The sequence below is a fragment of the Meleagris gallopavo genome, chromosome 4, assembly GCF_000146605.3.
Source record: "Meleagris gallopavo isolate NT-WF06-2002-E0010 breed Aviagen turkey brand Nicholas breeding stock chromosome 4, Turkey_5.1, whole genome shotgun sequence".
NCBI classification, from domain to species: Eukaryota; Metazoa; Chordata; class Aves; order Galliformes; family Phasianidae; genus Meleagris; species Meleagris gallopavo.
The window spans coordinates 2897381-2912588 of NC_015014.2; the positions used below are offsets into that span (position 1 = coordinate 2897381).

The 15208-nt window shown below is 33.2% G+C and overlaps 1 protein-coding gene across 2 annotated transcripts in view; it reads right to left on the minus strand.

The window, feature by feature from the left end:
• FSTL5 (follistatin like 5) overlaps positions 1-15208 on the minus strand; it is a 218517-nt gene that overhangs the window by 36875 nt on the left and 166434 nt on the right. For both annotated transcript variants that reach the window (XM_031553001.1, XM_031553000.1), the window contains exons 8-9: positions 8365-8526; positions 6072-6206 (exon numbers count right to left, since the gene is read on the minus strand). In XM_031553001.1, the coding sequence (XP_031408861.1) occupies positions 6072-6206; positions 8365-8526 (297 nt within the window). The remainder of the gene's footprint in view (positions 1-6071; positions 6207-8364; positions 8527-15208) is intronic.

Genomic DNA, 15208 nt, shown 5'->3' on the forward strand with positions numbered 1-15208 from the left:
TTGTTTTGTTTTTCTCTGTACTGTCATTTTCTTTTTTTTCTTTAGAACACTAGATTAAATTGATGTACTCTATTCCAGCAATGTAATTAATTTGAATTAATCCCAAGTGAGGATCATTTTTTTCTCCCTACCTCTTTCCAAGCTCAGGAAATGGTATGTATATTTATACTCTGTACCCACGCATTATATTCCCTATTCAGCTATTACTTTGAATAAAATATGAAATACATTCTAATGGTCTAAATACTTCCTAAACACAGCCTAAATTCAAAAACAAACAAACAAACAAACAAAAAATAGCAGATGGAAGCTGTCGTTGTTGCAGTTTCTTCCTCCTCTCTTCATGGTTATTGATGCAATCTGTACCTACAAAAAGGCAGTAACAAACTACCCAGTCCACCTTCTTCAATATATTATTAAGTTACACTGTCAAATTATCTGTTCTACATTTTCATTCTTTTGTATCCCCAGAGTAAGTTGAAAACTTTTATTTGCCTTGTGGCTTCAACGAATTGGGTGGATCCAACCTGCATTTGTGACTATCAAATTAAGGCACTGGCATAAATCAGCACTGCAGCTGTCAAGAATTTGTGCATTCTCACTTTCAACTGCTAAATTCAGTCGTATGGTGAAGAAAGCTGTTTGTTAATAAAAGAATTGAGGGTTCTTTAACGTGCATTTGCATACACTGCAAGCTAGAAAACGAAAAGCCAGCTTTATCAGTTAATGCATAGGTGCTTAGTATTAGAATAAAGACTCCGCTTACAAAAGGAAAGAAATAGCTTTTAAATAATGATAATTAAAAAGCAGCCTTAGTTACACTTAACTTCTAATTTTCCAGAAATTGTTCCAGTAGCTTCATATTCCTTTACACCAATGCAGCATTGAAGGCCCTGGATAATTATCACAAATGGCTGCTAGAGGTAGAACACAATTCTGATTCCAGAGCTACTCAAGTTTCAATTGCACTGTTATAAAACAGATTTTGTTAATGTTCTCTTGGCAATATTATTCCATAAGTGTTTTTATCTTATATTTGCATAGAAGCAGGATGGTAATTGAAAACAGGAGGTTGATTAAATACTTTACACCCTACAAAGCAACAAGAGAGGGGAAGTCACATATACTCAAGATAAATAGTATTTAAAAACTGGCATAAAAATAATTCCTAAATTTGTTTCCAGGAGGTGTTTGGCCTGCTGCTAGGAATTTTGAACAAATTTTGAAGTATATTACTATGTTCAAGCAGAGCACTACTACATGTTCCTATATTGTTCCTCTTCCATTCTTCCCAACTCTCTGAAACATCAGGATTCAGGAAGCTGCAGCCTAGTTAGACTGGAGTGTACGTACAAGACAAAAGAATAGACAGCACTCCCACAGAATTCAATTCAGTCAGAAATTAAAGGAAGAAAATATAATTACAGGCTAGCTACTATGTTCTAATGGAAACCAGGTCTTGTCAAACAAATATGATTATATTCGCTGATGTAATTACGATTTTAGAAACATAAAAGTTCAATAGATGTAAATCAGGATTTTGCTAAACAACTAATTTGTTACCACAATTTTCTGATTATATATTAGAGCTAAACAATGGTAGTAATGTACACATTAATTGTATTAAAAACTGGCAATCTGATTGACCTGAAAAAGTAGTTTTTACTTTATATATTAGTAAATATTAGTAAATGTACATAAACTTCTGCTGATGATACTAAGAAAAAAAAGAGGAGTGAGTGGATGTAGAATTCATACATTACAATGCATGTATTTCTTCATCTACAACAATAAATAAATTAAAAAAATCCATTTGGTTTTGCAAAAAGCCTTGCCTACTTTTAAGAAAATTTTATCAAAACTAATTAACATTTACAAGGCAAAAAGACACTCCAACTTTTATGATAATTTTTTTTCCTGAGAAATTTCTACTTTGTGTGTGATAGAAACATTAATCAATACTTACTGATGGTACAATCACAGGACAAGAATAGTTAAACAGTCTTCAATTCATTGGGACGAAAAGAAAGAAATGAAAGATAGAACTGAATTCAAAAGGGAAACTAAACACAGTTCTGCAGTAGTGAAACTGATCTGTTAATAGAGCAAATTAATAAGAGAAATAGGAGACTCCCCATCTCTGCATTTTTAACTCAGGCCTAATTGCACTTTTGGGAGGACACACTTTAGGCAAACAAAGGGTTAAATCTGTATTTAGGAGTAACAATTTGCAATTTAATGTCTTGTTAAATGGAGAAGACAGATAAAATGGTTCTGCTGTGAATCCATGAAATATCTCTTCTGAAAAACTGAACTACACTGAAACAATGAAACCAAAACCAGATTTTAAACTGTTATTTGTATAACAAATGTAATTATACACTGCTTTCAACATAGATGAGCTCTCTCAGGTGTTTGTAGAGGAGCTTGACGACTGAGAAAACTGTTGTCTTCAGTGAGATTTAGACCAGGTTGGTGACTCTTAGAATGTTTTTACCAGATATATCAATGGTCATCCAGCTATCATCCAGCTCAATTAGATCATTCCTTGTGGCTTTTACTGCAGATTTGAGTTAAAATGGAAAAAAAAAAAAAAGAAAATAATTTCTAGTCCTTGGAGAATTAAAATAGAATAGATCATGCATTTAGTAAATTTTTAGATGTTTCTGTTGTAGAAATGGGTCGTAAAGATCAATTTTTGTATTGTTCTTGTTGACCATAAAATTCATGATACATTAAAATGCACATTGTGAAAAGCAGTTTAAAGAATCAGTAAAGAAGACCCCAGAAAAATAGAAGTAATTATTTTCTTTATGAAACCAATTTGCAAATAACTATAAAAATATGAATATCTAGTGGTAAAATCTGACAGACTGCTTTACGCTTTTATAACATGCTGTAATGATAATAAAGTTTCTAGCTAGAGTAAAGCATTTTCACGAAAAATTTGCTTTCAGCTTAAGACCAAGTTTTCACTTGGTTAAAATATCATCTTCAAGAGAGATTACAAAATCCTAACATTTCTCAGGAAAGAGGAAGGGAGAGCTAAGATCACATGATAAAACACATGCACACGAGGAAGAAGGATAACGAGAGAACTGAACTTGTACATCTCTGGAAGAAGGCTTAATGGAACCTAATAGCAGTCATCCAACACCTGCAGAGGTTTGCAAAACAACAGAACCAGACTCTTTGTAATAGGTTCTGCACTGATGGGTATCACTGGAAAAAAAACAGGCTTGCAAACACACAGGCCCTTCTTCAGGTTTAATACAGAAACAAAATACCTCAAAGCCTGAAAAATAATGGCTACTGGCAGTTTAATTAGATGACATTTACACACTTAGACTTGAGAAATCTAGTGGCTACTAGAGATGACAAGAATGATATGAGAATAACTAGAAAGATCTAACCTAAATTATTTCACAATATATTCTGTTTCGACATATAATCCTTCCTTTGATTGCATTATCTTTTCATTTTGCTACTATCATCACTCTTTCCACAGTACAGTAGTTTTGCCCTTTGTTTTGTTTCTTTAGAATATATAAGATACATACATGCATTAAATGTGTATGTAACTAATGCTATAAACTTGAAATCCTAACAAACCGAAAACATTTTCAGACATACAGATGAAAAGTATATTTGTTTATTATTTAGCAGTCTAATTATTTGTAATGCACTTTAATTCAAATAGAGGTACTGGCACATGTAAGATTTTCTTTTAGGAGTTGTTTACACTAGCAAGATTTATCCATCCTCAAAGAATGACCTAGCTATGTCAGTTCTGTTGTAAATATTCAATTCTCAAAAACCTGAATACAGAGTTTTCCACATAAAAAATTGGTGATGTGTTACAAATCAGATTTCACAGATGACAACCAAAAATTTAGCTTATTATGCAGAGTAGCATTTGTAATAAAAAATGTTCGGATACATTGGAAGCAGTTGATTGACACCTTAAAAAATGAATGTTTCCTTTTATTCTTAACTATCTAGGAAATAAAAAGATACAGGTAAAAATGGAACTACACTCTTATGTTCACAATGTTGTAAATTACTGTCATGTTCAATGCAGTGTAATGATAGCTTCTGTTTTAGAACACCACTGTTTTCAATAGCCAATCAAATCAATGTTTTGATTTTTCTTTTTTTTTTTTGCTATGAGCTTTATCTTGCATCAAATTTTAGAAATAGAGAACCTCAGATTAACTGACAAATTAGTCCGAATCTGTTCTACTTTTGTTCCAAAGCAATATTCTACCATAAGATTTCCAGTAAGGGAAAATACAAACAAATAAAAGCCACCCAGAAAATAGAAACTATCAACATAACAACAACAAAAAAATATCACCCAGAACTTCATTAAACTTGATTATAAAAATAAATGTCAGCTATATTCCTTAAAGGTCGATAAAAGTAAAATCGGGGGATGAAAAGCCCCAAGTCCCATCCAAGAACTTTTACCTATGTAATTCTCTTCTTTAATAATTCCTACGTTTCTCCATGAACCAATTTTTTAACATAAATATAAAAACAAAGAGAAAAGCGTTAATAATAAAGCCCTTGTACTTCACCATAACAGCTTCCAATTTACTGCTAGAGGATGTTAAAGCATGTCTTGCCAGCAGTGCTCATTGCACGGTATGTAATTTTAGAAATCATGTAAAGGTAGTTGATCTGAAATTATTGGATCATACAATACCTGAAAATGGTATTTTGCATAATTATCTCAGATCAGGCCTTTCGGGAACACAATAGTTTAGATAACCACAATATTTGGAACTTGGACAGCTGAATATAAATGTTTTATTGTTAAGGTCAAACAAGTCTTAAGGAACCATAAACAAATTCTCATTTGTCAAGGTTTTGTAATTTGACAACATTCATAACTCATTTCACAGATTGCAAAAGGCAAATGAAAGTGAGCGAGCCACTTCATATCACCAGGTTATTAGAAATTTAACGTGATCAAACAACTTATTTATGCTACAGCTGTCTTCTCAACTGTCTGAGAAGTCATTTTTGTGACACTTAAAAACAACTGTTAAGAACCATGATACAACACTTATAATTAGCATTACTGAAATCAGCTAACTAAAAATATTAACACTGTAGGTATAAAATTTCCTTCCATGGAGGATTTCCTCAAAACATTTAAAATTTAATAAAGCTCTGGAGCTGAGCATATGCAACCAAACTCAGCATCTTACGAGAGGAAGTGTCAGATGGATTTGCAGTGCCTGCCTGCAGTATTTTCTATTGAGTACTCATCACTGTTGAACTATCTTTACTATGTGTATTTCCAGAAAATATGTGCTATTGAATAAAAAAAAAAAAAAACAACAAAAAACTGGTTTAAAAAAAAGTCAAAAGCATGTGAACTCAGGAATGAAGAACTATGAGTTGATGGAAAGGGAGGGAAGAGAATATGTAGACAGACAAATAACAGGTAAAATGGATTTCTAAGTGCTGCTACTATCCCACGAAGGATAAAGAAAAAGAGTTTACATTAGTAGGACAGATTTCTATGGCACAGTGAACTCCTAACTTCATAAGCAAATGCAGTCAACTGCTGCTTCACATTTCTGGAGAGCCACAGTTAAAAGGGCACAAGACAGAATGGGCAAATTGGAACTGATCTGGACCTGATTTACACCTGCTGAGTACTCTCTGCAGTAGAGATCAAGTCCAGCAGTGGCAAGATATCATGAGGGCAAAGTCTGACTCTTGATACATGTCAAGTACACATACTACTTTTTTTTTTCTTTTTCTTTTTTAAATTTCCCCTTGAAACCACCTTGAAACAGAACTACTGTTTTTCCTTACTTATAAAGGCATCTTTTCCTTCATATGCAACAAACAGTACATGAAGAAACCACTCAAACTGTAACAGCAATTTAAAAAAATATGCCAATTCACAAATGGATTCAGAGATTCAGTTTCATTTCTAAATGAGGTTCACACTCTGCCTTTTAGGTATTATTTAAATATTTTTTAATACTAGTTTCATGTTTAAGTGAGGGCTACATGTATTTTTTTTTTTTTTTACTTCCCATAGTACTTACGGGTCTTTCGAGCAGAATCTTCTACAAAAAGAGAAGAAATGTCTTCATCCACTCCTGCTTCATTCTTTGCAATACAAGTATATGCTCCTGTATCTTCATAGCGCACATTACTAATGTGTACCTCGCTGCCATTTGCTGAAAGGAGGAAAAATTCAACATACAGGCATGCTAAAATGCTTTCAGATTAAACACTCAAAAGGCCTTCTCCATTCGTACTAATTAAACTGTTTTCATTCCTGATTTCATGACTTGGAGATGTGCCAAACTAATCAAAAGGTATTCAACTGGGTAGTGAACTGCATGCACTATTATTCATCTCACAAGTACATGTAATATCTCAGCTGATTTTGCAGTTTGAAGTTAAATATCTACCTGATATTTTATATAGATTTAAGTGACTATGGTCATATTTAAAATCAATTACGTTTTCATTAGGTTGTGTTTCGTCAATTAACACCCTATTACAAGCTTTACAAACAATAAGGCAGGTTTCTATGGAATATAATGGACTACATTTTCAAGATAAATAATACAGAATTGTTCCTAGCAACCAGAAGCCCCTATGATTGCTTTTTTGTCAATGAAGTATGACAGAAAAAAATCGGTACTTTGGAATTTTATACCTACATCAGCATAGGAATCTATACGAAACTACACTCTAGAATAATTTCAGGAGTATTTTCAGACTAATCTTGGACAAAGTAAGCACAAATGAGTTTTGCACAGGCAAAATAAGCATTAGCACACAAATGAGGACTTGTGCACCAGCTTGAGTAGGAATAGAAACGGAATCCAAATTTCTCAAGCAAAGGTTTTCTTAAATATTGTCATGTGAATAATGATGTGAACCATGACTCACTGCACTGTAAGTGTAGCATCCTTGTTCAGCTGTAAGATTTCAATAACAACTTTCTAGAAATTCTATAATATGGACTAGAAGGGACACTAGGTCATGGTATGGATGTATGGATAATATGCTATGTCTAATGCATAGACACTTTAACTCTGGGATAGGAAAAGCTCAGAGAAACTATAAAACTTTATCTCATATGAGTACAGTCAGGAAAATTGAATTGAATTGTGCTTTGTTGGTTTGTTTTTTGGTTGGTTGGTTTACAGAAGAAACATTCTAATTAATTAATCATAAATATGTAATATGGAGGCAAGGAAGAAAAAACAATCTTTCCACTCAAATCCCTAAAGGAGAAATCAACAGAATGCTGCCATGAAAGATGAGACCATCGGGAAGAGTCTAGCACATTCTACTCATAGTGGAAAATCTTTCTGTTAAGGAAATTGTTCACACATGTTCAGGACAGAGAGCAATGAAAGCACAGAAGTCTCCATCACCTATAGAAGGTAAGACTACAGAAGCAGTTGCCATCTATCTGTTCCACTCTATCTGTCCTGTTTTTCTTTGCAGAAGAATGAGATGAGATTTTAGAGATAATACTGATACCATTAGTTTTTTTCTTCCATGGATGATCAAAGTTCACCAGAAGGACTACAGACAAATGCCATTCTGGATAGTTTCACTGAAATCTACAAGCCCTAAAGATGATAAAGACTGGCCTTTACCATTGTTTAAAAGTCAGATTTCCCTTCAGTTGTGTAGGTTTTATGTTCTTTGGTTGTTTTTGATTTATCGTGGTTTGCTTTTTTTTTATTGCTATGGAGTACCTTTGCATGACCTTTGAGGTCTGCTCAGACCCCTCATATAAGAGCAAATCCATTTCATGTATTTCTCCTGCTGTCCTTTTCGCCATCAGTTCCCTAACTCTCACTGAGATTCTTACAGTCAAAAAAACTTCTGTTTTCAACTGAGCTGCAGTAAAAGTCCAGTATCAATTTAAATCTGGGCTCATGAAAAACAATTAAATTACCACCAATGCATAGCTATGAATAAAATATTCACCAAAAAACTGCTTCCTAATTTAAATAGAAATTTTGAATACACGTTGAATGGTACTAATATACTTGCTGTGACAAACTCTAATATTGTAATTAGAACTGGGTTTTAGGCTGTTTCTTGTGCTCAGAAGCTACATATCTTTTAAATAAGAAAAGCTACTGGAATTTACTGGTGATTCTGTTACAATGTAAACCTCTTATTTTGATTAAAAGAAAGCAAAGTACATGCATGCCTTAGGAAGAAATTTAAGATATTGCCTAAAATGTTTTAACTTAGACTTCAACCCTTCTTTAAAACCAGGTAATAAGAATACCAAGTAGAGAAATTATGCTATCATAAAGCTTTTGCAATCTGTAGAAAACAAGAAATATGCCCATTTACCTTGAAGAGTTAGCTGTTTAGATAACTTTGGGGTGATATCAATTCCATTCTTCAGCCAGCCAAGTTGAGGGTTAGGAATACCTTCAGCGTGGCACCGAAGGCTAGCTGTCACTCCTGGCTCCCTTGCCTGACTCTCTGGGTACACTCGGATGACTGGTGGAACTGAAGTTAGAAAACAATTGTAATTTAGGGGAAAAAAAATTATCTTCATTTAAAAAATTCATTACAAGCAATTCTAAAGACTCCTGCAGCTATTTACAGTGACAGTGCAAAACACAGATGTGGTATTAGTCACATATTCACTCACATTCAACACTGAACTCTGTCACAGTAAATTTATGAAGTAGAAAATGTTCTGTGAGAAAAATTCCTTTTCACTGACTGTGTCAGAGAAAAGCCTGAATTCAGTATTTGGGAGTTGAGTAATAAGACTTCTTCCCTTAAATTTCTTTAGAAAATATGAATAATTTAGAGCCAGTAAGCAGTCATCTGTACAGAGATGGTCATCATCTTATTCCATAAACCTTTTATTTAACACTTTCAATCCTATCTTTACACTCTCTCTAAAACACCTAACAGTAATCTATCCTTCTTGTAAAACACAGATAACCATGGTTATGATACCTACCATTACCTTTAGTTTATACATAATTACAACATTCTGAATTCATGCAAAAATTCCAAGTCTCATTTAGTAGGTATTAACACTGGAAACTTTCATGCTTTCAGAAAAACTTCTGGCTCACTTAATAAAACGTATGGCACTGCATTAAATATATGCTACACAACTGCAGGAACTTTTAGATCTGATCCTATTTTTCTTTCTTTCTTTATTTAATACAAAGTTTCTAGAATGAATTTTGAAATTTACACACATACAAAAAAGTAAATATACTGTCACACAGAATACTTGGCATTGCATTCTTTTTTAGGCAGATCAGCAAAACGATAAATTATTAACCATGTATAGAACAGTATATGTTGACATCTGGGGGATAAATTAAATTCATATTGTACATGCTTTATACACTAACTAGATAACTGTGAACTTTACCATAGAGCGTCTCACATATCTGAATCTGAGACTTAATCAGATCAGCTAATCTTATTTAAGTGCTGATACAAAAACATTTGGTTCGAATGGTTTATTTTTTAACTCTAGAGGAGTAGAGCTCGGACTAGTCTTCTGAGCTTCATTACCAGCAAAATGTAAGAACTTGTGACATCACTTTTAGAAGGATTGGAACCTTGCTGCAATGCATGCTTAATAACACACACAAAAAAATCTGCTGCATAGTGCATCAATACTGGCTTATGACCTCGAAGAGGACATACTCGTATTGGCAAACACTGATTAATCAAGATTTAGTAGTATTGGTGTGTTGAATTTTTATATGAATAATTGGTGATACTGTCCTTAATTGCACATAGAGAAAACTATCTTGAAGTTCTTTCTAAATAAACAAAACCAAACAAACAAAAGAGCAACTACTTTTAATGAACGTTAAAGTAGTATGCTTTCTATTATCCAAAGATTTGCTTTAAAAATGTGGAATACTTAGCTGGTGTCAAAAAACACAGCTGGATAAAGGATGAAATATCAGTTGATAATGAAGGAAGATAACAAGATCAAAAATTAACTGTGTCTATTTTGGTAAGAGATTAAATATTTTCAAATGCTATCCAACTGTTTACAAGAAATGTCCCAGCATGCTGTCCTATTACAGCATAGAAATGCCTCAGATTTCTGGACTGCAAGAAATACACATATGTACAGCATCTCAATTAAGACAAAAAATCAGAAGGTTTCAGGGATATTTTAAATCCAATTATAGATGAGAGTCTTCTCAAATAATACATATGGAAAATTACACATAACTCCAGAAAAGCAAGTACAAAAATAAAATTAAAAACATGGAAGAAAATTAAAAAATTGAAAGTTGTGGCTGCTAATTGCTTAGACTACCAGCTACGAGCAGCATATCTAAACGGTGATTTAAGATTTCCACTGAGTTTCTGGAAGGGAGTGTACACAGATCTCTCTATTTCTATTTTCATATTAAGTCTAAATTTGTCATGTGTGTTCCCCCTCCAAATGTTCCCTGTTACCCCTCTCCTGTGGGATCTGTGTGAGACACTGTCTTTCCAACTGTGTTCTTAATTTCAGTACCTTATCTCCCAGTCTAATTCTGCCTCTCCTCCAAGGGTCCAATTTTAATCTCTGCCCTCTTCAGCGTTTCTTGGCAGGAGATTCTTTAATGACCTATGTCCATGTTGCAGATTTCCAGTGCATCAAACCGAAGTGGTTTATTCCTCCATTTTACCCGAAGAAGAGCAAGGAGCTCTATTACCTTAGAGAGGGTATTGCCATCACAGAAGACTTACAAGCAACCTCACAGTTCAAACCACTGATTGCAAGGCACTGCATACCAAATATCTATTGTAAAGCACTGTGTGTTAGTTTTGTGCCAGTGGAATATTACTATTGCATATGAAAACTTGTGGGAACTTCACCACCAAGTTCCAACAAACTTCTACTTGAGTGAATGAGAAAAGAAGCCTTCTATCTGTCTAATTTTGGATTTTTTTTTCCCCAGGGAATCAGGGAATAAGGGAAAGAAATTATTAATTTAGCTTGGGCAAAAGGGTGATCGTCCCCCCTCAATTCCACTCTCGGAACACCCTGAAATTAAGTTATTAGCATTTGAGATTGGTATTTATTTGTGAAAAGAATCAGCCTGACATAAATCCAGCAGTTGCTCCTCCTTGTTTTCTTCCCAAATCAGATTTTCTGTTAAATACACCACTTCATTATAGGTTTAATAATTATGTGCTTTTGGAAAAAAATTGCTATTTTACAAGACCTCACATACCACTGGGAATGCATATCACCTGGAAACATAAACCTGAATTCTAGGCTCACAAAACCTCTCGAAACAAGCTAACAGTCATATATTGCCTATAAAATGTATATTCCTGTCAATGAAGCATGAGTTAAACAACCTTCTTAGTACCAGCTAAATCAGACTGCAGGGGACTGAAGTGTAGAACTAGCTTGTGTTGTCAGATGGAGGTGTTCAAGGAATGTTTAGACATTGTGTCAAGGGAATGATTTAGCGAGAACTATTGGTGATAGGTGGATGGTTGGACTGGATGATTCCTGTAGGTCTTTTCCAACCTCGGTGATTCTATGATTCTATAATATCTAATGATAAAAGGCAAATCATATTTCTCTGGCAACTTTATTCTTCACAGATTTTTAGAAAATATTATAACCAAAATAAAATGCTTCCAAAATAAAAAGAAATAAAACTACAACCTGCATTGCTATGGTATTGTTGCTAAATTAACAACTCAAAGGCCCAAATACGTGAGGCTGAAGATGTACTTAAGTGAAAATAAGTCTGAATTGTTTGTATTTCTGGGGTAGGTCTTGTTCTGTTTTTCCATTCAGAGAGATACTTTCATGACAGGAGAAAATCCATTTCTTACTGTCTTTTCCTTCTATTTGCTGTCATTTTCTAGTTTTCTCAGCAAATTTGGGAATAACAGATTATCTACACAGCAAAGTTTTTTAATACTTGTCTTGCAAATAATTGTTTTATTTCCTATTACCCTAGAGCCTACCTGTAATATGTGCAACTGAGGCATGCAGGCAATACACAATTAGTGTAATGTGGGCACAGTCTAAAAAAATTAACTTGATTTGACAAGGATGATATAAACTCTTTGGGCTCATTTCAGTCACATTTTTTATGTAACTGAGCATATATATTTACATAAAGAAAATTTTAAGTATACAACAATTTAATCATTCATGTTGACTTTCCAAGGGGTATATTCTAATAATCTAGCATAAGGAAGCTTCCTTTATAAGGGAGAAGACCTTAGGTTAAAAATTGTGCTGGGGGGGGAAGAAGACATTACATGCTTGTCCTTGGCAGAATCATGAATAACACAAAATTGGATGAATCCTGAATTAAGTTCAACAAGACACATGATATTGTTGGCTCCAACTATGATGAATGTATAACTATTCAGTTATTCTTTCAATTGTTGTAAAAACCACTGAAGACTATTTCAGCCAGGAATAATAGGAAAAAAATAGGAAAGAAGTAGACTGTTCAAGTTGTCTGGAATCCAAAGAGAATGCATCTGTTTAAGAAAGTAACATAATATACTCTGCTCATCATATTCTTCTATTGCTCAGTATGACAACTCTTCTCTTTGACTGAACTGATATTTTGCTTTGAAAAACAAAGATGATAAACAATTCCTCAGACACTATAAAACACTGACTTATATCTGGCTGAGGATCTAGACTTTCATTAGCTTAAGGTACCAAAACTTTTCTTTCCAGTAGGCCTCTGTCTTAGCACTAAATTGAGGAAAAAATCTTGTCACCTTTCTGCAAATAACTTGCCTTGAGTATGTTCAGGGAGTAGGATACCATCATTAGTAATACACCGAAAGATAAACATTACTTTAGTACTATGTCTAAGTATGTTTTTAGAGTAGCTCTGAATCTCAAGGCAGGCTTCCTTTTTGTTTGTAATGTCTAATGACCTTTTATTTCTTTGCCTTTTGCTATAAGCAAAATATTACATTTTATTAGTTAAATTCTGGTTTTCCATTTAACTGATGTATACTCTTTATTTTGCCTTAAATAGTTGAATATTAACATATAAAGCAAATGAATATATTACTATGTTAAAGGGTATTTTAGAAACAGTGGCTCTCTACTTATTAAAATAAACCTCATTACAAGAAAATCTGAGTTATTTACAAGGGTTCACTGCTTTGTTTGGAAAAAACTCTACCAGCATTCCCCTATAAACTTTTTGAAAGTTGCTACTTTCAAAAAAAAAAAGAGGCTAAAGGAAATTATACAAACATTTGTGAAGTACAGATGACTCACCTCTATATTTATGTTCTATCTGCAGAAGATTCTTTTTAGAGAAAAGAGAGATCTTAATGATAAATTGTGGAGTTGATATTAGAGATATTTTTAGGGAGATGTAATTAGATAGCTCCTCTTTGTCTTCAGTGATATTAAGACCAAAACATATCCATCTATCATTATCTAAAAAGAGACTTCCAAATTCATGGGTTTTACGATATATGATGTCAACAACACTGAAGGAAAAGTACTTGATGGCATGAATTTCATTATCACAAATATATATAGAGGAGGGAAAAAAATCAAAATGACAGGCTCAGACTCTCATTATTGTAACCATTTGATAAAAGAAAGGCAGTGAGAAAAAAAACTGGCTTTTGGTGGAGCTGAAGACTCAGCAATTTTGTGAATGAATAAGACCAAATCATTTTGGTTTTCAGAAAGGGCATTCTGAAAACCTTTTCTGTTGAATGATTTTTTCAGTGTTCAATCAAGCAACACCTGGCTGCTTCTCTTAAATATGTTAACCGTGTCAGTCACTTAGATTATATAAATGAATCCCTATATATATGATACACCTATGGAATTTATATTCTGCATAGGGAATTATTCAGAAGTGCATCATGAATTTCAAGCAGAGATTTCAATACTGCAGTTGTGTTTTTGACATAGGAATGTCCATTATGAGTTGACTTCACTATTTAGTCCTTAACACATAGTAGGAAAAATAGTTTTTGTAGGTAGGTGCTATAATTCAAACTAATCTTATCAGCACCTCCTCTATCTCCCCTGAACAGAAGAAAAAAAATCACACAGAAGTCCTAATAAAATAGATCAATAATACAGTCACAAAACTATACACTCTGAAAGTTTTAAGTATAATCTAAATGCTATTAATTAGTATTATTTAATGAAAGAATTACTCCTGAACTATTATAGCTTTGCTGTTATTTTTTTACATACAATTTATAGAAAAAAATTAGATATCTACATATAATATTGCTTACTATGTTTACTTACTGTATTATTTAAAAAATATTATACTGAACTTTCATTCCAAAAAACATGTTTTCTACTGCACTTATTATCTGTATCTGTTTTAAATACTTCAGTGAAAGTTCATTATTCATACACGTATAAGGTTTGCGTTACTCAATACAAATAATATAAATATTATTTCTTTAAAAATACAGATTTCACAGATGCACAGAGATTCTTTGATACTAATGGAATCAAAAATTTCAAATCTAATTACATTGTTTTCTGTGAACACTCACATTAAATCTTTGAGTTCAGAGCCTCATTAGGTCATTAACCTTTGTCTGAATCTCCTGTTAGTACAAATATCATTATATTATTAGTCATTATCACAGCTACAAGTACTGTCCACCATACCTGTTCTTAGGAAGATTACTTCTCAGAAGTACAGATCTAAAGTATGAAACAGCTGTTCATTTGACCAAAGCTTTAAATCTTCATGGTTTTAACACAATTTATCCATGTTAACAGCAAATGATACAACTGACCTATGGGATTCCTTTCTTTTCTCCCTTACTCTCCCAAAAATCAGCTTTTGGAAATAAAGTATTATCTTTCTCCAAAAGAAAAATAGCATTATATGACAGATATTTTGTCACCAGAAATACCTACAGCTGTCCTCCTTCACCTTTCCCATACTATGATCCTTAACGTCCTACCTTTACAGAAAAATTTCTTTGAGTTTTGTCTCACTGAGGACTGAGTTGAGCCAAGAAGTAAAACATATAGAACACAAGTTATAAATTTTGCAGGATTACTAACACATTGGGATAGGTATGGAAGGAGCTAACAGAAGCATAAGTTTATTAATAAATTAGGGTAGAGCAGATCACACAAAAGAGGAGAAAGTTGTCCGAGGACTTTCTAATATGTCCAGTTCATTAAAAATCCTGTTACATTTGCAGG